Genomic DNA, 23,964 nt, shown 5'->3' on the forward strand with positions numbered 1-23,964 from the left:
AGACCGTACAAGAATATTATGGAAAATTAAAGGAACTAGTTAATCAAATGAGAGCCTATGGAGATGGGATAACGATCAAAGGGTTGTTGAGAAAATATTGGTGTCACTTACCAAAAATACAACTCCATAGTTACAACTATTGAAGGAACTAAGGACTTGACGACCCTATCGAAGGAGTGAATTAATAGGTTCTCTAGAAGCACACGAAAAAGACTAATGGCACAAGATGAAGATTCAGTTAAAAATGCCTTTTAGTCTAAAGTAAATATACGGTCTCATCAATCTAAAAATGATGGAAGGAGCTCATGGAAAAATAAAAAAGGAGGAGAAACTATAAAAAAGGAAAATTATCCACCTTGTGGTATTTGCAAGAAAATAAATCATTTGGAGAAGGATTGTTGGTTAAAAATAAAAAAACAATATCGCTTTTGTAAAAGATATGGCCACACAGAAAAAGATTGTCGCTCGAAAACAAATAATCGAGCAAACTATGTAGAAAAAAAGAAAGTGAAGAGAATACATTATATGCAAGCCAAGCGGCAAATGATAATAAAATGAAACATGGTACATTGATAGTGGGTGTAGCAATCACATGACGGGGAACGAATCTATATTCACTGATATTGATAAGTCGGTGAAATCCCAAGTAAAGTTGGGCAATGGTGCATTAGTAGATGTCAAAGGAAAATGCACCATTACCGTAGAAACAAATAAAGGCCCAAAATATATACATAATGTATATCTAGTCCCTCGTCTTGCACAAAATCTTTTGAGTGTGGGCCAAATGATACAAATGGGTATTCTCTATATTTTAATAGAGATGCCTGCATTATCTATGATAAAATATAAAAATGTCATTGCCTTTGTTAAGATGAAAAATAACAATTTTCCTATTCGATGGAAATATGTCAAAGATATAGCCATGGAAGCTCAACTTGATGATTCATGGCAATGGCATCAAGATTTGGCCACTTCAACTTTGCTGGGCTAAAAACTCTCCATCGAAAAATATGATGAGAGATTTTCCAGCCATTACAGAAATTTCAGATGTTTGTGAAGGCTGTCTTCTTGGAAAACAACAGAGACAGTCCTTCATATCTAGAGGTGCATGGAGAGCTAAGAAGCCATTGGAACTTGTCCACACGAACTCCGTGCGGTTTGATGAGGACACCTACACCCAGTTAAAATAAATATTTCAACCTATTCATTGACGATTACACAAGAATGACGTTGGTATACTTTCTTCGAGAAAGATTAGAGGTTTTCTCTATCTTCAGAAAATTCAAGAGCCACGTCAAGAATCAAAGTGGCCAAAGAATCAAAGTCCTAAGGAGTGACAAAAGCACATAATACAATTCAAAGGAGTTTAATAAATTCTGTGAAGATGAAGGAGTCCATCATCAACTGACGTTGGCTACGCTTCGGAGCAAAATGGAGTAAACGAAAAGGAAGAATAGAACCTTCATGGAGATGGCGAGGTCCATGCTAAAGGAGAAAGGCCTTCCCAACACTTTTTGGGCGAAAGTTTATACTACAAAGTATACATAAATAGGTGTCCAACTAAAGCAGTCAAAATAAAACTCCAGTCGAAGCATGGAGTGGACAGAAGGAGTAAGCTAGATGAAAAGACAGAAAATGGAATATTCCTTGGCTACAGTGACCAATCAAAAGGCTATCGGGTTTACAACTTAAGAACTAAAAAGCTTATGATTAGTCGAGACGTCAAGTTTGACGAAAATGCTGCCTGGAATTGGGAGAGTGAGAAGATCGAGAAGAAGTACATCACCTTGCCAAACATACCACCTACTCAAGAGGAGTCAATATCACAAGAAGAAGGAGAAGTACCGAATTCCACCACTCACAACATAACTCCACCAAGCTCTCCAAGGTGACGCAAGAAGAATCTACTCTAGAGTCTCCAAGTACTAAGGGTAAAAGCCCTAAGAAGAATTTACGACACATGCAACTTTGCTATTTTGGAACCAGAAAACTACGAACAAGCATCCAAAGAAGAAGTCTGGATAAAAGCCATGGAGGAAGAGATCAAGATGATCGAGAAAAATGAAACTTGGGAGCTTGTCAATCGACCCAAAGACAAAGAGATCATTGGCGTCAAGTGGGTTTACAAGACGAAGCTCAACGCGGATGGATCAATCCAGAAGCATAAAGTAAGGCTTGTGGTGAAAGGATACTTGCAACAACCAGGTATCGACTATATTGAAACTTTTGCCCCCGTTGCTCGCCTCTATACTATTCGAACACTTATAGCCCTAGTAGCACAAAAGAATGGAAGATCCATCAATTAGATGTGAAGTCGGCATTCTTAAATGGATATCTTCAAGAAGAAATATACATAGAACATCCACAAGGTTTTATACTCAAAGGCCTAGAAGAAAAAGTTCTCAAACTCAAGAAAGCCTTGTATGGGTTAAAACAAGCACCACGTGCGTGGTATAGTAGAATCGATGAGTACTTCATCAAGCAAGGATTCGGGAGGAGTATGAGTGAGCCGACACTCTACATCATGACCCAAGGTAAGTCCGACACTTTCATTGTCTCTCTATATGTAGATGATCTCATATATACAGGAAATAATGAGACAATGATCCAAGAATTCAAAAAAAGAAATGATGAAGACTTTTGAGATGACGGACTTGGGCTTGATGCATTACTTCCTTGGCATCGAGATTGACCAAAACGAAGGAGTGTTTATCTTGCAGAAAAAATATATCGAGAACCTCTTAAAGAAATTCAAGATGAACTATTGCAAAGCAGTTTCAACTCCGCTCATGACAAATGAGAAACTATTGAAAGAAGATGGAGCAAAAAGCTGATGCCTCCCTCTACGAAGTTTGATTAGCGAGTCTATATCTCACCGCTACACAACCTGGATATTATGTATGCGACAAGTTTACTATCACGATTCATGCAAAGTCCGAGACAAATTCACTTTGGAGCTGCCAAGAGAATTCATAGATTATGGCATTCGATATCGCCTAAGTATAGACGCCAAGCTCATTGGCTACACCGATAGCGACTGGGCAGGTTCAGTTGATGATAGGAGAAGTACTACTGGCTATGCCTTCACACTGGGTTCTGCAATATTCTTATGGGCATAAAAAAAAAAAAAAAGACTCAATGGCACAGTCTACTGCAGAAGCTGAATACATTGCAGCTGCAATGACCGCCAATCAAACAATATGGCTTCAAAGAATTCTAGAACACATTGGAGAAGCACAGATGGAAGCAACTCCGATACTTTGCGACAATAAGTCCGCAATCGCTATATCAAAGAATCCAGTATTTCATAGAAGAACCAAACATATCGACATCAAATATCACTTCATACGAGAGGAGCAAAATAATGAAGAGATCGAGCTGAAATATTGCAAAACCGAGGAACAAGTGGCGGACATCTTTACTAAAGCACTACCACTAGCCAAGTTTGAGACATTGCGGAAGAAGCTTGGTGTAACATGAAATTTAATCAAGGAGGAGTGTTAAACTATTGATCCAATTTCTAGAAATTTCAAGATTGATATTAGCTAGAAAAGTCAAGAAAAATCCTTAAGAAAATCTAGCTTAGGTGGCAAAAGAAAAGTGTAGAAGGTAGAAATCTCTAGAAGAAGAATGGATAAACTACAATCTAGAATTTCCTAGAAGAAGTCTAAGTGGACAACATTCCACATAAATCTAGAATGTTGTATTTAGTAGAGAGGGGAGCGTAGCAAACCAACAAATGTAAGCAAGCTCCTTCCCTTCCCTTTGTACTATAATCAATAATAAAAAAGTTCTTTTTTTGTTTCCTTGTACTCTCTTCTAACACTCTCTTGTACACATTAACACACGCTTCCGCAAAACACCAACAGGTGCGATCTCAGTTTCTTGTTATAGTTAGACGTATCTGCTGGAACAAAGTATACATATTGGGTTAATTGTTTCTTTTGGCATGCGCATTGAAAATTATGTTTCGGATCTCTTTATTGTCTTATTATGATTAAGTTGCCACCTAAGTGATCTTGATTGGGAGAACAGAGAACTGATGGTCAACTTTGTTGATGTTTGAAGCCTTGATTGGGATAGTTTTTTGACATTGATGCGCGAATTCTTGGCTTTAAAATGTGTCAAAATGTTTCTCTGTCATTGTTTTGATAACATATAGATGTAGAGGTCATTAAAAGAGGTAGAATGGAGGCCCTGTCACAGTGCTTTCATTGAGTTTTTTACTTAATTGAAGGACACAGAGCTGCAAGTTTAGCAGATTCATCTCCTGCATCCGTGCCTTTGCCTCTTTGTGTCGAACCAAAACCAAAGAGTGGGATCAGGTATTGTCTCTTTTCAGTGCACGTGCAAGGTTGGAATTTTTAGGTTTTTTCCTCCTCTTAACAGTTCTAACTGTCCATCTAACGCAGGCAGCAAGTTCTCCTCAAGAAAGTTGTGGAAATCAAGCCTAAGAGGCAAAAGGTTTCTAGCCCACCAAATGCGAATCAAGCAACCACCATATACAATAATCATGTGACTTCCGAATTGAAGGCTGACCAGGTGAAGAAGCATCCCACGCCAACAGAAGCAGAGGATAAAATTGAATCGGAAAATCCTGTAAAAAGCTTGCTGGGCATAGCATATGAAAGTTCTGACAACGAGGAAGGATCGAAGAATGAAGAGTGGATGCATATGTGCCGTTCTGCATGCTCAGTTTTGATGTTTACTCGAAGTAGGAAATGTAGTACAAGACATCGAATTGGCACTAAATTATTACATTGCCTTGAAAGCTTACCAAATTTCCTCGCTCTGCCTCCTGGTGCAAATGTCTTAAAAAGAGTATTAAAGACTTTTTGTGATCGATTCATTGTAGAAACTTGAAATTGCCAATCTGACGCGTATTTTGACAGCATTTCTCTTTACGATGAGAGGACCGGGATTTGGTCTAAGTTCAACTCACTTTCGTTTTCAATAATAATTTCTTACTTCTACGGATCCAAGTCTAATTAAGTTTTTTGCAAGAATGGGACGATGTCCTTTCAAAAGCTCATGATCCAGCTGTAATTTCGGAGCTCGGCTTTGGAGATTTGGTTAGTAAAGAAATGAGATCCCAGGCATGAATCTCTGCTTTAACTTCATGAATTCCAATAGTGGCTCAGAGAAATGTACGCGTCAATGCGAGAATACAATGCTTGAAGTTGAAATGAAAGTCACTTATTCCAATACAACACATGCATTAACTGGTACACAATATTACTGCAATCTAACTTAGTATCGTCTTCCATCTTCTTTTTCCCTATCACAGAACCCAAAAACTCTCAACATTATTATTCCACCAGCAACCGTACATATATATTCCCTATTAATGGCTTTATCTCTACCGGCGGCAGACTACTCCACGTCCATTGCTGAACCTGCTGGTGCACTCCATTGCGTTTGCCGACTCCAATGCCAACGGCTTCGCCTCTGCAGACAACGTGGCCTCTGGGTTGAAGATGCAGTACTGACAGTCCGTGGACACGAGAGAGGACGTTCTGTACTTCTTCTCACCTCCCATGATCGGCATCGCGACTCCTCTCTTCACCGGGTTCTGGAAATCGGGCCTGTAGGTCTGCCCCAGCACGCCCTCCAGCTGCTCCGAGAGATCGAAGAACCTGAACTGCACCTCCAAGTGCGCAAAGCAGTCGTCCACGGGAATTTGATAGTTGTGGATCCTGTCATCTTCCTTGGTGATGGGCACTACGGTCACGGAAAGTTCCAGGACGCCAGGAAGAGTTACAGTGATGGCATTGTGGTTAGCAGTCCGCTCCACTGAGAGAGGGCTATTCGGAGCCGACCAGCTCGAGAGGTGACCGTCAGCGATGTGGACCAGCTGGTCGTCGTAGGTGAAAGCGAGCTGGTCAACTTTGTTGTCCCAGTGGGGGACCTTTTTGGCGGAGAGAGTGAAGGTGTGGCGGTTGAACCTCAGGCCTAGGGCTTGGATCCATGTGTTGTCGCGCTTCCTTCCCTCAGGGCGGCGGCCAATGAATCGGGCATTGATTTGAAGGTTCTGGTCAGAGACAAGAGCGAAGTGGCTGTTGGTCTCTCCATGGAAGTAGAAGACTATACCGTCGCCTCCAATGAATCTTGGGTCGCCGCATGCAGAGCCTACTCCATTGCAGTTGGCTGTGCGGTCTGCAATTATAACACCAGCAATGGTTCAAATGGCGTAATCATGTTGCATTACTACCTAGTGCACTAGAATTTTTTTCAGATTATTCATTATTATTCAAGAAGATCTTCGACTGCATATATAATCTATATGCATGAATCATTCAATGCTATGAACGGGCCTCTTAAGGAGAAGTCTATACAGCTTCTCTGCATGGAAATGCAAGTTGAGAGAGAGAGAGAGAGAGAGAGTTTTGAGAGACATACTCTTGCAAGTGGCTTCACATTTGGGGGTGTTGCAGTCAATGACACAGGCCTTGGCAGTTGGGTCAGCAGGCTTGAAGGCTGGGCACTGCTGGGGGCAGGTGATGTTCTGGGCAAAGCACTTGGTGAACGGGTCATTGCATTGGACCGACTGGGGCGGGAACACCTTCCCGGCCACAGCTGAGGGTGGAGGTGGGGCTGGCCCGGCCAGTGGCGGAGGCGGCGAGGGGTTGCCATAGAGGTCAGCGTTGCTGAGGGCAATGGAGCTCAACAACAAGAGAAGGGTCATGAACATTGGAGTACTATGGGCTTCCATGACTAACCTAGACAGTGTTTCTTGGCAACACTAAGGGTTAGTGGAAGGCCTGAAGAAACTTGCTTGTCTATGCCACTTATTTATAGAGAGGGGAAAGAGAGGTAGAAGTTAGGGTTTGACATATCGAAAGGAGAAAAAATAATGTCATAAATGAAGTAAGCTGGAAAATCTTGGATCTGTTGAATTGAATTGAATTGGAAGTAGCAACCGGGGTTCGAAATTCCATCCGCATTGACTATCGAGGATGGAAATCGGCATACAATGTCTTATCTCAAGTACACACAGCTCTTCACTCTCGAGCAGTACAACCCCCCATGTGCAGTCATGAGGATTTTGCATGTGTAATTAACTTATTATTATCTGCTTATTAACTGCACAGGACGAACCAGAAGACCAGGAAGAGCGTGCTTAGCCCCAGTCAACTTTAAGGATAATATTAAATCCGGAAATGAGAAGACGGGCCGAGGACGGTGCTCTTTCGCACCGTGTGCTGTCAACCCTGTGATTCATTTCATCTCAGTAAGTCCAAACACACGTAAAAATATACATACGGTAGCTGAGTCGTGCAGAATACATGGGTCAACTGCTACATGAAGGAGGGTCTTCGTATAAGATGCATGGATGAAGACATGGGTTGTGATCTGTGAAGCTAGAGAAGCTCAGTTGATTGGCTCATGGTACGTAGAATCAACGTAAAGGATCGACCGAAAAGGGGCTGAAATTTCTTGTTCCAAACCTTGTATTCTACGGTTCGGGTGTAGAACAGCATCGTTTCTTTTACTTTTGTGTCAAGAAGGCAGTATCTAGTGCTCTCTTGATTTGCGGTGCACGCAATTTGGTTGCGTAATGATCTTTCTTGAAATTTGTGAGTGGAACTCAAATTTTTCAGCCGACATGGTAAGCTTAGCCAACCATATTCCAGAGTAGAAAAATACAAGAATTAAATTAATTCCATGAGGTGATGCGTGTGTATATCAAACACATATTGTCAGAAAGTTCAACCAAAAAGTTTAAGCTAATAGATGGAGAGAGACTATATACATTTAAAACTCGTTATCAAGTGATATGAGACAATATTTCAATACTCTCACATGTAGGCCAAATTATGAGCGGCCCATGGGGTGGAATTTGACAAATGGAAGGTGGACACGCATTTGCAAATTGATGATACTAATTATGATACTATGTTAAAAAGTCTAATTCAAAAACTTAAACTTTTAAAATAATTAGTAATAGCCTCACAAAATCTCACACACATAACATAGATTCGCCTTGCTACTCCATCAATGTAAACAACTCCATATTTGACTTTAGGTCCCGTCTTACTCGATTTATGAGGTAATCGGATATTTTATCGGTATGCAAGTGGTCTTAAGCGGTGAAAGATCAATTTATAAAGTGGTGACATGTCGTTGTTGATGTGATTTAGTTTTTCTGGATTGAGTGATTTCCCGAAGATACTTCCCAATAACGTCCATGGCAAATTTCTAACCAAGAACGACTAAGTGGAAAATCAATAATTCAACAACGGGTAGAGAAACACAAACGATTTCACGCTGTAATCACCGGACCACAAACTGAACAGATCTAGCATTCGGCTTCTTTCTTTCCAGTTCGTGTTTTACCTAAGGCATTCGACTTGGAATCCAATAGTCGGAGTTTTATTTCTGCCTTGGGAAACTCGGAGCTAAGTCGGTGGCCACGGCGGTGGATTATTGTGCTAGTTCCCCTCTATGTAGCCAGCTAGTTAGGTTTGCGCTCCCGGAGTAGCAAAAGGAAACTTGCCATCTACAAGTTGAAGTTAAAAAGGGAATTTACCTGAGCACACTCCCAAATCTCTAATGGCATCTCCAAAGTAACTAGTGCAGTTTACACTTTGACTTTAGCGTCGATGAAGACTAGAGATAGTAATTATGTATTGCGTCTAATACTGCAGATGCCCCTAAAATAGAATCCCACCGTCATGTCATGTGGAAAAAACTATTGTATAAGATAGTCATTAATTACGATTGTCTGCACGTTGAATCCAAGTGGGAGTTGGAGCGTTGAACACGGAATTGAATGCTAAACATATTGTAAATCCCAAATCGCTCCATCCGAAGTCAGATCTCCAGAGTCAAATTCGCCCCGAGGAAGATGAAGGTACATAGTTTTGAGGTAATCGAGATGATATTATTCTTATTTTCTTACACTGGTTTCTAAGTGGAGTCCTCCACGTTCAAGAGTAAAATAGCGTGCAAGAGAAGGAAATTTTGTCTGCGATCGGAGCTCGGCCAGTTCGTTCCCCAGTCCATACCCCAAAAAAGAAGAAGCTATAAGATTCAAATTTGTTTCTTCTTAGTGAAATACCATTGAGATCACGTGTTGGGATGAGCTATCTGGGGGTTTCGATTGTCCGCTGACCATTGGAGATGCCGAATGGATTCATCTGATCTTATAGTCCTGGTAATGTGTGTTAGGGCTTTTGAATTTGACATTCGATTATGGGTATAACGATACTGTAATGATCCGGTTTGACGAGAGCAAACAGTGGTTGTCAGGGCCAAAGAGAGCTTAGCTAAGGAGCGGCTTCTAAATGGCTTTTAAGATGACGAATGGGGTAGGAATGAATGAATTATGCTCCGAAAAAGGGTAGAGTAATTGTAAAATATATATGTAAAAACTGAAATTAACTTATGGAGATGCCTTTTGATATAACGGTAAACTTTTCTTTGAAATTCTAAAGTTAAGCGAGCCTAAGCTACAGCACTATTAGGATGATAAAACTGTAAGGCTTGGTATGGGATGGGCCAAAACGTAAAATACAAGAGTTCTCTTTGGTAGTGTTTCAATAGATGAACCTAATATATGCGTCGAAGTTGAATGAGAACCATCTGAAAAAGTGGGTCATCTATAGGTCCTACTAGATTTTACAGTTCAGATTCATTTAGCTTATACAATAGGATTATGCAATACAAGCCCCATTTCATCTCCATTAAGCAAAAGGGTGAATGACACAATGTCTGAAGTATGAACGACAAATCGATCAAATTCCTGGACAGAGGAGTAGAATCCTTGTTCCAAATTGATGATAGATCGGTGCAATCAGGTGAAACCAATCTATCATTCTCAATGCTGTGGCCAGTCATAAGGAATTTCTCCATTCTAAGGTCTCAAAAATCTACAAAGTCATATGATAATGGGGCATGACCTCACACCAAGGAGGTCTAGAACCGGATCGCCAACCAAGTACACATGGGGCGTAACAAGTAACAACCCAAATATTCAAAATCAACGTTTAGTTTGTAACATACCAAAGATGGGCCGTCAGCGACCTTTCAGTTTCCTGATGATACAACTGCTGACTGCCCATTAGATAGGTCGTCAACCACATTTCTGCATCAGCAAGAATCACAAATAGTACTAAGTTTTCTCTAGACAGATCATTGACCAACCTATACGATTAGGACGAAATAAAATGCACGAAACTCTGATGTAGCACATGTATTATGTCATAGAAACGATACACTGCAAAGCCTGGTAAACAAACCCTCTGACTGGCTTGCTTATCTGACAGTGTTGGCACATGATCACTTAATTACAGGCTTAAGGCGATAAGCTCTCAGTTTGGACAAGTCCAGATTGGAATCAAGCTCCTCATCTAGTTCTCCGACAATGCTTCTGTGAAAACAGAACATGGAATATTCCGATAAAAATATTTTCATTAACAGAATTTACTTTGAGGCAGACACAGAGCTAAAGTAAAGTAAAAAGAAAAACGGAGATGGAAAAAAATCGAAATGCGGCAATTTCCTTTCTTCTGCTTTCTGTTGTATCTGATATAAGAACAAAGGGAAAAGAAAAACAGAAAAGGGCTTGAACTGAGATGGACTTCGCTGCACACCTTCCTGCAATGAGCCAGAATGTTATTCATGTTAAGGCTCCGTTTACTGAAAGCCTTAGGAGATCAGATTATCAAAACTGCGACACAGGAAAAATGGATCATAGACAAACCTTTGTGGAGTAAACACGTTCATGACGTTCATCAAGAATATTATGTGCTGCCAGGTCAAAGCCCTTTCAGAGCCCCTAAAGAGATTTAAACATTGTAGTTATCATCAACTCTAGGATAATAGAAGTAGAAATATTAATGGCCAAACGTACCACAATGTTACATCCATCATTTGTAATGACTGATATTGTTTCTGCGCACAACTGTCGTAAGAGCAAAACAGAGAAAAATATTCACGCCTCAAGAAATTGAGTGGAAAACGCGTAGGTAGAGCAGATATCCCTGTTAACATTAGGCATTTAGCTTCGACAGAGCAAAATTTAACATCCTATGATGTAAAGTAACAAGAAAGGACAGGCTTGAAACACAAGCCTGCCTCCAAAAATTGCCGACCACACCATAAGCCGGACAGCTATGAACAATGCAAGTTCACGGTTGGAGATAAACAGAAAAGTGCTGCATATGTCTATACGATTTTCATATAGTAGCCAGTTAATCTTCGACAAGCATATTGCTGTTACTTTTCTTGCATAGCATTTACACATCCTAAGCTATGTTAAATGCGTAGCGAAATGTTAATCTAAGCATATGAGAGCAAAAAGAATGAAAGCCTCCTTTCATTTCCTCAATGGTGAAGCAAGACCATTCTCATGGATCGTCATCCTAAGCCTACTTCAATGGCCTGTTTTACAATTCAACTCGCATCACTTTGGGTTTCTTCTCCTCCCATGTGACATCTTAAAGAAAATTAAGCAAGAAACTGAAGACGGTAGTCAAGGGACATACAATTTATAAGAGAATCAAGTCCTGGGCCAGTTGACATGTCACTGCTCCGAAAGCTAGTAAAGCCCTTCTGTAGGTCTGGTCTAAACAATAGTCTGTACAAAATGAATCCGAAGAAATAAGCCGCCAAGTGCTGAAAACCTATCCACTGAATGATTGAAAGCAACACAATGGTGCTTGTAAGCAACGTAGTAGTGAAACATGCAAAACATCCTATACAACATTTTGAAGGATCCAAAAGCAGAATAATAGAAAATTAACTCAGTTGCACAAACATATGAGACCGTGAAATCCACAGAAACCTCTATTCCATATGAAGGACGACTTATTTTTCTACTTTTTGGTGATCCATTAGTCCTGTGAATGATGATAACCCAGATCTTTGGTCATTGCCACAGTCAATGATTTTTTTATGAGAGAGAGAGAGAGAGAGAGATTCTGAGAAATTCACTAGGTAGTTATGTGCAATATCATGAGAAGGGTAGCTAAAAAACAAAATGTAGAGTAATACAGAAATTTGCAGCCAGTCCCATTGTAGAGTAAATGATGCTCGGAGAAGACTAGGACAGTGAGGTAAATACATCTCAATTTCCTATAGAAAGGCGTCTTTTGAATGAGAAGGGTAGCTAAAAAACAAAATGTTCATCATCATTGCTGAGATCAAACAGCATCCACAGCCTCTCCAGCTCATAGAGCCGAAACAGTTCGGAAAACATCTTGGAATTAAAGGTGTGTTTGGTAACATTAATGTTTAGAAATAGTTTTTTTTTTTTTTTTCATTTCTTTTCCTTAGACGAGTTTTTGAACAGAAAAATGCATTTGGTATGACTCTAAAATTTTTATTCTCAAAATAAAATAAAAAAACAGAAAAGTGTTTAATATGACCTTCAAATTTTTTTTGTGACTTAAATTTATTTTAGTTTTTAATAATTTTTTGAGATTTTTCTAATATTTTTGAATTATTTTATTTTCTTTTTTTCCTCATTTTTCCTCCTCTAGCTAGTCACTAGGCCTCGATGATGGCCAACGATTAGCCAAAGACAAGGCCCAATGAGGTAAGTGAGGTTGGCCTCACCATGATCGGGCGACTCACCATGGTTAGGCAAAGTTGACCTCGCTCGACCATAGCAAGGCTGACCTCACGGTGGCTGGTACGAGATCGAGCTTGACCAGCGATCCTAAGGCCTAACCATCAGCAAGAAGAGGAAGAAGAAGGAAGGAAAAAAAAAAATGACATTGTTTCAAAAAATTGTTTCTAGAATAAAGAATTAGAATTTTTCTTTTTACTTCTTTTATTTCAGAATTATTCCCTAGCCACTAGCTATTTTGATGAATGAAAAAATTAGCCAACGTTACCAAACAATTTTCTTTTTCCAATTTCAAGAAACGATAAAATGGAAAAAATAGGAAAATAGGATGATTACTAAGCAGGTCTTAATTAACCTCGAAGTCAAATCATTTGTCTCCTCCAGTCTTCATCAAGATCCACGAATAAAAGTTCTCGCTTGAAACAAATGCAAATGATCAAAATTGACAGCTTGGAATGAACGAGGAAAGCATCTTCCGATCGGGGCGGATCACATAATTAGCCTCACCTATTCGCCAAGCCTGACCGGCAGAGAAATACAATGCCAATGCACCAGCATGCGCGAAACAAAACGACACAATGTCGCCTGGCCTTAACCTTGTCCAACGAGGAAGTGACGGAGCCACACAGAGAGAGAGAGAAAGCTCACCTCCGCTCAATGCCGGCGGCTATCGGAGCTCGGGGGGAGGGAGGGAGAGGGGTACGGCGAGGCCAATCTGCTTCGTGAAGCCTGAACGAAGAGTGACCGCGCGCCTCCCCGAGCGGCAGCAGCGCTCCTTCGAGCCCCGCCGTTCGTCATTTTCAATTGGACGAGGCCCAAATTTAGTCCGTAGCCTCTTTCAGGGCCTGTGAGCTCGGCTCAGCCTTCGTGGCATGGCATGACAAAGGGTCGGAACATGCATGGACCCACGACGTATTTGTATAATCTTGTTGATTCTTGAAACAGATAGAATATGGCGATGCATGTCTTTCGACGAGCGACGACCAAAGTTCGTGCTCGAGCATGACTCTGTCTTTCCCTCGAGCAGGATTCCATTCATGTCATCTTTGCTTCCCACGAACTACGCTTTTCATCCTGAAGTGAAGGAAGGAAGGAAGGAAGGAAGAAAAAGTCCGACCAACAACATAGCTGTCAATTTGACAATGAAAAATCGTTGCCAAATATTCCTCAAAGCTGTCGGCTTGTCATGAATTTTTTAACGACTCCTTGTTCCGCCCGCTCCTGAGCAGAATCTTGCCTTGCACAGTTCGTCAAAGGGTAGCGATTAACAGGTATGAAATTCTGGCAAAAACACACAGCCCGTTTGATTTTCCGTTTTCTTGATATCAACAAAAAAAAAAACCCATGCTTGTTTTCATCTTTAGTTCCATTGTTGATCATGATCTTGGCTTCTAATGCATTGCTTGGCCTTGCCATTTGATTCTTGTAGCTCAGTTTTCAAGTATTACACTCTGTGTTCATGGTGTTTATTATGCTTATGAAAGGGATGATTTGGTGAGGCTAAGAGATTATCTGAAGTCTCCTACGTTTAGCCTGAGAGCAAATTGGTCAGGACCGCCTTGTATTAGCAACAGTAGCAGATGGGTTGGTCTTTCTTGCTTGAACTCACACGTTGTCCACCTTGTACTTGATGAATTGCACTTCACAGGGTCTCTCCCTCCTGGATTCCTGGAAAATGTGACTTTCCTGAGTAGACTTAGCTTCAGAGACAACTCCATCTCCGGTCCCCTTCCTAACCTTACCAATCTCGTATACCTGCGAGATGTGTTGCTCTCTGGTAACCGATTCTCCGGTCCAATCCCTCTAGACTATGTCGACCTGCCGAGATTGAAGAATTTAGAGCTGCATGAGAACAATTTGAGCGGGCGGATCCCGCCTTTGAGTCAATTGACTCTGATAGGTTTCAACGTCTCATATAATCATCTAGAGGGCCCTATTCCACAAACTCGTGTTCTTCAAAAGTTTCCGAGTAGTTCCTATGATCACAACCCAGGTCTTTGTGGAAGACCCCTGGAGACTCCATGTGCGGTGGCGCCTCCTCCATATATTCCACCAACGCCAACTCCTTCACTCGTTCCATTTATTCCACCACCGGCCCAGCCAAAGAAAGGTCTACGAGCATGGATTATTGCTCTTATTGCTGCAGCGGCAGTTGTGGTTCCTTTATTTACTGTGGCCGTTGTCGTGTTCTACTGTAAAATGGGGTCCGGTAGAAAAGAGCAAGCAAGAGAAGACCACCGAGGTAAGAATGGATAAGACACTAAGTCTTGCCCATTAATCCTAGAAACTAGCAGCGCATTCTCAACTGTGCATTATCTGTAAGAAATTTATGGGAACTTTCCGAGTGGTTCATTCGTTCGTTTGATGCTTTGACAGTTAGACAGTTAATAGATGAAAATAGCTTTTAAAAGGTTTTCATGCTCTGAGGTTGTCTTTTCAGTCAGTGGTTCGGTTGAGACGATGGAGAGGAGCAGACTTCAATCAAAGAGCAGGGAGGATCCAGAAAGAACAGTGGAACTTGATATTTTCAACGGGGAGAGTCAAGCTTTCGACTTGGATGATCTACTGAGAGCGTCAGCTGAAGTACTCAGAAGAGGGAAACTCGGTACTACTTATAAGGCAACACTAGACTCTGGTGCAGTCGTTGCTGTTAAGAGACTCAACAACATGAACGGGCTGGGCCAGAAAGAATTCAAACAGCATATGCAGATGCTGGGAAATTTGAGCACAAAAACCTTGTCAGGGTCATATCCTATTACTATTCCAAGGAGGAAAAGCTGGTTGTCTATGAATTTGTCTCCGATGGCAATTTGTTTGAGCTTTTACATGGTTAGTCCAGATTCTTTACCCTTTCCATTGGATATTTCCGAAAATCACTCAAAATGTTTTCCTCTGTCAAACACCAACAAAAGGATTTATGGTTATCGTTTTTGTCGTGTCATCAAAATACGATATGTGCTTACTTTTTATCGTTGTTGTCGTGTCATCTAATTACGATATGTGCTTGACTTTTACCGCTTGGCCCTAAAATCTATTTTCTGGGTGCCAGAGAACAGAGGACCTGGAAAAGTACCTCTGGCTTGGGACACGAGACTGTCCATCATTAAGGACATAGCCAAGGGCCTGAGTTTCCTGCACCAGTCGTCATCATCTCAGAAAGTTCCGCATGCAAATCTCAAGTCTTCCAATGTTCTTATCTCTCATAGCAACCAGAACTTTTGCGCTAAGTTAGCAGATTTCGGGTTCTTTCCATTACTTTCGCCAAGGAAGTCATTAGAAAATCTAGCAATTGGAAGGACGCCTGAATTTTCCCAGGAAAGAAGCTTACACACAAATCTGATATCTACTGTTTCGGAATAATAATACTAGAGCTCATTACCGGTAGAAACCCGGGGAGACCATGGTTGACAATCAGGGAACAGCCAGCGATCTTTCCGAGTGGGTGAAAAGACGGTGCAAGGCGAGTGGTCCACCGATATATTAGATATAGAAATATTTGCTGCCAAGGAAGGGCACGACGACATGCTCAAGCTCACAGAGATAGCTCTGGAGTGTACGGACTTAGTACCAGAAAGAAGACCCGAGGCGAGCGAACTTCTTAGAAGAATAGAAGAGATCGAGATAGGGAACCAACATAACAACTGAAGAACCCATGACCGTTTCAAGGAAAGGACTTCAAGTTGTGCCACTCCAGCTGCGCATGGAACCAACTCTTAACTCATTCTTTCAACGCAGATCATGCGCATTCAGTTTTACTCAACAGGCATCCCCTATGATATTGATTGCAGATACCGCACGAAAGCGCTTCGACCCCATGGTGCATCTTTTGACTTAACACTCGTTGTACGTAGTGCTGATCATCAATTGTGATAGTTTTGGCGATGTGGAGTATGAAAATATTGATTATAGCCTGGCCTAGCTACATCAATGAAATTCACATTCTTGAAGCATTTTGCAATTCGCCATCGTAGACAGACAGTTTAGATATTGATCCTCCTATTCTTTATGTAATGAGCATTAATAAAGCCTGTAATTCAAGCCTCTGGTTCCGGCATCGACAGAGCTCTAATTGTTGCACAGATGGACAGTGTCTCATTCGTGGTGTGTATTAGATTGCATGATGTTTGCTCTGAGGCCTGAAGGATTATTCCTTTAGGTCGTCCTTTTGACGTCTCAAGGAAAGACACATTCAGGAGACAAAGGGATGAATCCTTGAGAATAAGCATGCCAAAGAAAAGCATCAGCCTCAGGAATCAATCTTGAATGGGAATGCAAAATATTGCGAAAAGTAATCGAACACAATAATAAACAATATAAGGAAATAAACTGGACACTAAATTTAAATGGTTCACAAGAAGAGTAGCACATGAGTTTACTTTAAATTAAGCAATACTGTGGAAATTACATCTATACTTGAGTTATTCAGACACTCTTAGTAATTTTCAACTTCTGATTATATTCAATAACTATAGCAAGTAATTCAAGTCAACCAAGTCCACATTTGACTTTCTTTTTCTATTTTACTATGTTAACTCCAATATGCAAACAAGTCAACCAAGTGCTCTTTGGCGAGATCTTTGCCCACATCGGCGCTGGTCGTGCCACATATGATGGACAAATCCACATCAATATGTTCCAATCAAAATTGGCTCAATAGACTCAATTTATAAAGCGTGAAAATGTTCATGGCTTAATTGACAAAATCGATAGATTTATGATTAAATTGACAAAAGTACAATAAGTTTATGATTTTTTGGACAATTGTCTCATTACTGGCAATATTTTATTTTTAATCGAATCTCCAAAAACTTATTACATCGTGTAAAAATTACTGTTATGAAGATTCATCGACAGTCATTCCGGTGCATATAAAACTTGTCGTCACATGGAGATATCAATAGATAGATTCACAAGTCAGGTTACTGAGCATAGAATTTGTTTGCTTTCTACGATAGAAGTTACAGCAATACTGGAAAACTGCTAGTTATGAAAACGGTCCGGTCGATGTTGAAAATTTATGTACAATTGATAGGTCGAAAGCTAGTTTTCCTGATCCAAAAATTTCTTTTGTTACCCCACAGAAACTCTTAGTTACCATTAGGTGTATACTCTTTCGATATGCTGTGCCATAAAAATCGCATGAAATCCAGGAGATAAGCACGATCGAATGGAATTATATGCACACAAGATGATAAAGACTAGAACATGCTATATATACATATATATATATAGCTAGCAAACAAGAGAAACGAAAGAAAAGAACAAGCAAGAAGCGAAATGATAGGGACGACGGACCGTTTCATGTTCAGAGCGGAAAGGAAGGAAAAACAAGAAGACGTGATCGATACGTGTCGCGATTCATGCGCACCGTACCACAAGTGTCCCGCACGAGTCCAAGGCTCAAGCACCACGACGCTTCCACCTCTCGGCCATGCAAAGAATCAAGAGCAGCGCAGGGAATCGCCAACTCCATCGTCCTCCATCGTCTTATTATAGTCTGCAAAGAGAAGAGAATAGAAGAAACGGAACCGTCCGAGAACGAGCGGAACGAGAGGAAAATCAGAAGCGGGGTGTTGCTGACTCTTGTTTGGGATCGTGGGTAGCTGAGGACGTGAACAGGGATAAGCGAAGCCTTAGCTGACACCCATGCCGCCGCCGGTTCGGAGCTACGTGCTGCGGAGGGAGGACGAGGCCACGCACCGGACTCCATCCGGGCCGCCTTGGCAGAGTTCTTCCCACCTTCATCTTCGTCTTTGCGGCTGAAGGCTCCATCTTCGCTCTCGGTATATCGTCATCCTTGTAGTTTCGACACAAGTACAGTTGATTTTCCTTCCTATTTGTGAGTCTAGTAAGTAGATTATACGATGTGATTCATGTGCCACTTGCTATGTACGGATATGATCAGCATGAGATGACGGAATTTGACCGGCTCATTTTCGCAGTCTGTCTAGTCCATGAGGTTATTATATGCACACAACTTGATCTGCACAGTTCATTGATGTGAGAAATCTCTCGAATGGTTAGGATTTTTACCAATAATACGCCGATCGAATAAATTCGAACTGTGCTGGTATACTTGATCGTGGTAATTTTAGTTTTAAGGAGGATCCAAGTGTTCATGTTGTTCACTAGGAACATTAACCAGTGAATCCAAGATTTGATCTGTGGCTCTTTCACCCTGGGAATGTATGTCTGAGGATTGTAATTTTTTTCTCCTTTCCAATTTTTCTTCTTTTCAGATAAGATGTACACGGACACTGGCACGACAGTTACTAGTTTGATAATGATTGCGCTCGCGTCCGCTCTATCGCTCTCCGCCGCTGTTGCATCCAGCATCCATGTCTCCGGCGGCCACCTCAACCCAGCCATCACCTTTGGGGCGCTGGTAGGAGGCCGAATCTCACTGATCAGGGCCATATATTATTGGATCGCTCAGCTCCTTGGCGCTATAGTCGCCACGCTCCTGTTGAGGCTGATCACTGCAGGAATGGTACAATATTTTATGTGCTCTCCATAGGAATAACTTTCACTGACAGATGTCGATTATGTTGTTTAAGTTAGTGATGTTGATGATGTTTGTTGCTAACTCTCCTAGAGGTACTAAACACTCACATAACTTTCTTTTTGTGCACTGATTTCACAATTAATTCGAAGTGTGACACTGCTTTCGCAGAGACCGCTCGGGCTCATCTTGGCCTCTGGAGAAGGCGAATTGAGGGGCTCCTCTTGGAGGCGGTGATGACATTCGCATTGGTCTACACGTTCTACGCGACCGCGATCGACCCGAAACGAGGGAGCCTAGGGATCATCGGGCCCCTCGCGATCGGATTCATCCTAGGGCGAACATCCTGGTGGGCGGGCCATTCGACGGGGCATCCATGAACCCGGCCAGGGCCTTCGGGCCAGCACTTGTGGAATGGAGGTGGAGGCACCACTGGATCTACTGGCTGGGCCCGTTTATTGGGGCTGCGCTGGCCGGGCTGATCTACGAGTTCATGGTGATACCGACCGAGGCGCCGCATCATCCGCTCCACCAGCCGTTGGCTCCCGAGGATTACTAGGGTCTCAGGGGTGGTTTTCTGCACATGGATCTTGGTCTCTGTTTATGATTTTGGGTTCTCTTTTGCATATGAAATGTAAGCAAGGACTTTGTCGCGTTCTTTCTGTGAAGTTGGGTGTGACCTTGTGCTTTGGGGTTTTTGCTGGGTGTGCTGGTTTTGAGTTCTTGCTCTTCAATTGACAGAATCCGTGAGAAAGCCCAATGCAACAGAATGCTTAAGAGATTGTGAATAAGTGAAAAATGCAACTGCAATCACTATTCGTGTGTGTAGCAAAATACCATTTCCATGGGAGCTAAGCAATGAGCAAATGCCATTTTAAAAAAATAAAATGCAAGAACATCATCCAATTCACCAGCAATCAGCAATGATTTCACACAGCATTACGCTTCCCACATACAACATGGAAATGGTATATTTGCGGTATATCAATGTACATTATGTACATCATAGATAATGATAAATTTACTTAAAATTGATAAATTTACTTAAAATTAATTTTTATCATGAAAATTTTCAAATTGGTAATTATTTTTCGACTACTAAATATTCCAAATTGATATATATGCGACAAATTTACCCTAAAAAAAAATCCACAAATCAATAAATTTGGGACAAATATTGAATCAAACTAGTACACCCATCAATTGTCATGTGTCATCTAATTCAATAATAATTTGATAGTAAAATTCAATAGAAATGACCAGAGGCTATAATTTGTCACAACTTTATTAGTTTGATATTTTTCATGGTATGAACCTTAACATTGTAATAAAGCACAAACCTCATTTTTGTTGGAGAAATTTGATTGTTGAAGAAGATGAAGTAGTAGTAGATCCTTGATACTTTGATACGTGATCATGATCACTATCCTTAAGGAATTATTTGTCTCCACTATTGTTGCTGCCAAGTTTAGAACAAATATATCTCCAATAAAAGAGAAAGAAGAGAGAATTCTCCTTGAATCTGTCTTGGAATTTCTTGACACTCTTTGAGGATTTTTCCTTGAATGTATTAAGATTGTGCGTATGAAAAGAGAAGAAGAGCAAATTCTAGAGAAGAAGCATTTGTGAAGAGCTGTGGTTATCATAAATAATATGTAAATTGGTGTCTATTCAAAGAAAATCCATCAACACACCTCTTGAAAATAGGTATCTTATCCCCAACCATCACTACTCTTCATGTCAAGAGTTATTTTATTTCATAACTACCAATAACCTCCTTCTTCGTCACTTCTTTCCATAAGCAAGAGTAAAGTCTTTTTCTATCAAGAGTCACATATTTTCTTAACTAAAATATATATCTTTTATGATAGCAAACTATTTAAAAAAATTATAGCATGAATTACCTGACTAATTAAATTTCATGACTGATGTATAATCTCAACCATGATAATTGGTAACCATACAAATCGACAGGCGCTGCTTTAATTAGCTCCACGTCTTTCAAAGTGAAGACGGCCCTCGCTTGCTTGACTCGAAGGTCTACTCATCTTGGAGATCCTTATCTCATTGGAGGAGATGAATCTATTCAAAAAGACCAAAGACCACGAGGCGTTCTTGTTCGCTTCTAGATTCGACTTTGTATGGCGTTTCACCGTCATAAATGGAGTAAGCTGGAAAATCTTGGATCTGTTAAATTGAACTGAATTGGAAGTAGCAACTGGAGTTAGAAAATTCCATCTGCACTGAGTATAGCGGAGAGAAATCGGTGTAAATTTTCTTTCTTATTTCACTTACGTAAAGATCTTCACTCCCTAGGAGTACGACCCCCCAGGTGCAGTCCTTAGGATTTTGCATGTGTAATTTGCTTATTTTTATCTGCTTATTAACTGTACAGGACGAACCAGAAGATCAAGAAGAGCGAGCTTAGCTACGGTCAACTCATCGACGCCCAAATATAATCCGAGTCATGACGGATCGATAAAAGTTCATTACTATTACAAATCGGCAATCTAGGTAGGTAGCCGTCGTCGATGGAACAGAATCGGTGAAGGCAAAAATCGACATGCAAGGAAAAGAGACTAGCCGATCGCTAGATCGATGGAAAAGCATGCAGAAGTGAAGCCGAATTGCAACCGTTTAAGGATATTAACGTGCGATTTTAAGGAGATCAAGTGAAACCTAGAATATCCGGATGGTTTGAATTTGGAATTTGAATTCGACGGTTGTTTTTACCATAAGGCTATCAAAGGTCAAGGAAACCGATTCTAGAGGATCCGCAATCAATCACACTTACCGCTTTCTCTACAATTTACTTTATCAATTCTTCATTCTTATTCTTTTCTCTTTCATTATCCTTAGTTCGTCGTATGGCCATATCCATTGTTTCCTGTCCTAATCGTTTCATAGAATCCTATTCATTTCTAGAAAATGAAGACTTGACTTTTGGTGAAAGGTCTATTGTGGACTAATACTTTCGGCGAAACATGACTTTAAGGATAATAATAAATGCGGAGACGAAAAGGTCCGAGGATGGTGTTCTTTCTCTTCATAGAACATGCTTGGATGAAGACGTGGGTCGTGATTTGCGATGCTAGAGAAGCTCAAATCAACTGGACTTTGTACGTAGGACCAACGTAGAGGATTGACCAAAAAGGGGTTGAGATTCTTGTTATATACCTTGTATTCTACGGTCTGGGTGTAGATCGTCGAGAAGGCAGCGTCTAGTGCTCTCTTCATTTACGGTGCACGCTTTTTGTTTGGTTAATGATCTATTTTGAAATTTGATAGTTGAACTCAATTTTTTTAGCCGACATGATAAAATTTAGCCAACCATAATCCAAAGCAGAAAAATACAAGATTGATTTAATTCCATGAGGTGACTTTAGTGGGTCACAAGGAGATGCTGATGTGCGAAAAATCAAACGCACACGACAAAGATTCACCTCGCTACTCCACCAATGTAGATAACCCTATATTTGACTTTCGTTCCCATCTTACTTGATTTATGAGGTAATCGAACATCTCATGGGTTTGTGACTGATCACTTAAGGGGCGAACGACCGATTTATAAAGTAGCAACATATTTTGTGTGTAATGTGATTTAATTTTTCAAGATAGAGTGATTTCCCTAAGGCACTTCCCAATAACGCTCATGGCAAATTCTAACCGAAAGCCACTGCGTGGAACATCAAAATTTGACAACAAGGAGAGAAACATGAATGGTTTCACGCAGTAATGACCGGATTACAGACTGAAGAGATCTATAAAAGCACGTGCTTTTCTCTTTCCAGAGAGGAAGTTGCAGCTTGCGTTTTAACAAGACCTTTTGGCTCGGAAACGATATCGGGAGTTCGATTTCTACCTCAAGAAACTCGGAATTGAGAAGGTGGCCATGGCCATGGATTGTTGTGCTTGCTCCCCTCTCCATGTGACTGATTAATTGTAGTCGCGCCACTAGCCATAAGGAAAAAACTCGGATTCTCTTTCCATCATTTGGACAAATTAAAGCTTAGACACACTCGCAAATCTCCAAATAGCATCTCCAAGGTGACCGGCCAGAGCATGTTGTTTGCATCTCGACATTAATTTCAACAAAGAGTCGAGACAGTAATTGTGCACTACGTCTAATACAGCATATGCTCCTAAAATTATTATTATTATTATTTATATCCCACCGTCTGTGGAAGAAACTATTTTATAAGTGAGTTATTGATTACGATTGTCTGCACATTGAATCCGAGTGGGAGTTGCAGCATCACACACGGACTTAAATGCTAAAACATATCGTAACCCCTCCAATCGCTCCATCCTAAGTCCGATCTCCACAGTCGAATTCACCTAGGGAAGATGAGGAACAGAGTTTGAGGTAACCAAGTTGATATTAGTCTTATTTTCCCCACTATTTTCTAAGTGGAGTCTCCTCTCTGAGATGGACGGTTTATTTCGAAGGCTAAAGTTGGACCTCATTTGAAAATATCGGTCAATTTACTTTATAGTTCTCCTAGGATCGATAGCTTTTGTCGGGCTTTCGATAGAAGAGACTCTGATGCCATAAAGGTGAACCGGGTCTCCTTTTGATTCGGGAGTGAAATATTTAATTAATTAATGAAGTGCGGTTGCGCCCCGTTTTCCTCTCCTTCCGGATAAGATCTGGTTCTCGAAATGGCTTCCGACTTTGATGACTATATCTCGATAAGGAAACCTAAAAGGTTGTTTCAAATAATGAGCAACTTGTCAAATGATGCATTATCAATACTTCAAGAACCAATTAAAATGGAAGATGATACAGTGTTCAATAAATTAGCTTCGACTTGAGCAGGATTTACTAAGCTCATGTCCCTTGCTTAACAATTTCTATAAACTCACTTGGTTGCTTATATATTGTGGG

General features: G+C 40.9%; 1 protein-coding gene, 2 long non-coding RNA genes and 2 pseudogenes across 3 annotated transcripts; 3 read left to right on the forward strand and 2 right to left on the reverse strand.

Annotated features, from left to right (window-relative positions):
• Window positions 1-3,984: 3,984 nt before the first annotated feature.
• On the forward strand, window positions 3,985-4,904 carry LOC120287836. Its single transcript, XR_005546100.1, has 2 exons — window positions 3,985-4,325; window positions 4,413-4,904. It is a non-coding gene; the product is annotated as an uncharacterized LOC120287836 (long non-coding RNA).
• Window positions 4,905-5,174: 270 nt separating this feature from the next.
• LOC104456442 lies at window positions 5,175-6,761 on the reverse strand. Its single transcript, XM_010071239.3, has 2 exons — window positions 6,400-6,761; window positions 5,175-6,156 (listed from the first exon to the last, which is right to left on the reverse strand). The coding sequence occupies exons 1-2, from the start codon at window positions 6,710-6,712 to the stop codon at window positions 5,360-5,362; spliced, it is 1,110 nt and encodes a 369-aa protein (XP_010069541.2). The 5' UTR covers window positions 6,713-6,761; the 3' UTR covers window positions 5,175-5,359.
• Window positions 6,762-9,954: 3,193 nt separating this feature from the next.
• Window positions 9,955-11,568, reverse strand: LOC104456443. The gene is made up of 4 exons (XR_727329.2): window positions 11,490-11,568; window positions 10,856-10,896; window positions 10,706-10,780; window positions 9,955-10,599 (listed from the first exon to the last, which is right to left on the reverse strand). It is a non-coding gene; the product is annotated as an uncharacterized LOC104456443 (long non-coding RNA).
• Window positions 11,569-12,536: 968 nt separating this feature from the next.
• On the forward strand, window positions 12,537-16,219 carry LOC120286962 (annotated as a pseudogene).
• Window positions 16,220-17,934: 1,715 nt separating this feature from the next.
• Window positions 17,935-19,635, forward strand: LOC104431537 (annotated as a pseudogene).
• Window positions 19,636-23,964: the final 4,329 nt, after the last annotated feature.

The sequence above is a fragment of the Eucalyptus grandis genome, chromosome 8 (genome assembly GCF_016545825.1).
Source record: "Eucalyptus grandis isolate ANBG69807.140 chromosome 8, ASM1654582v1, whole genome shotgun sequence".
Lineage (NCBI taxonomy): Eukaryota > Viridiplantae > Streptophyta > Magnoliopsida > Myrtales > Myrtaceae > Eucalyptus > Eucalyptus grandis.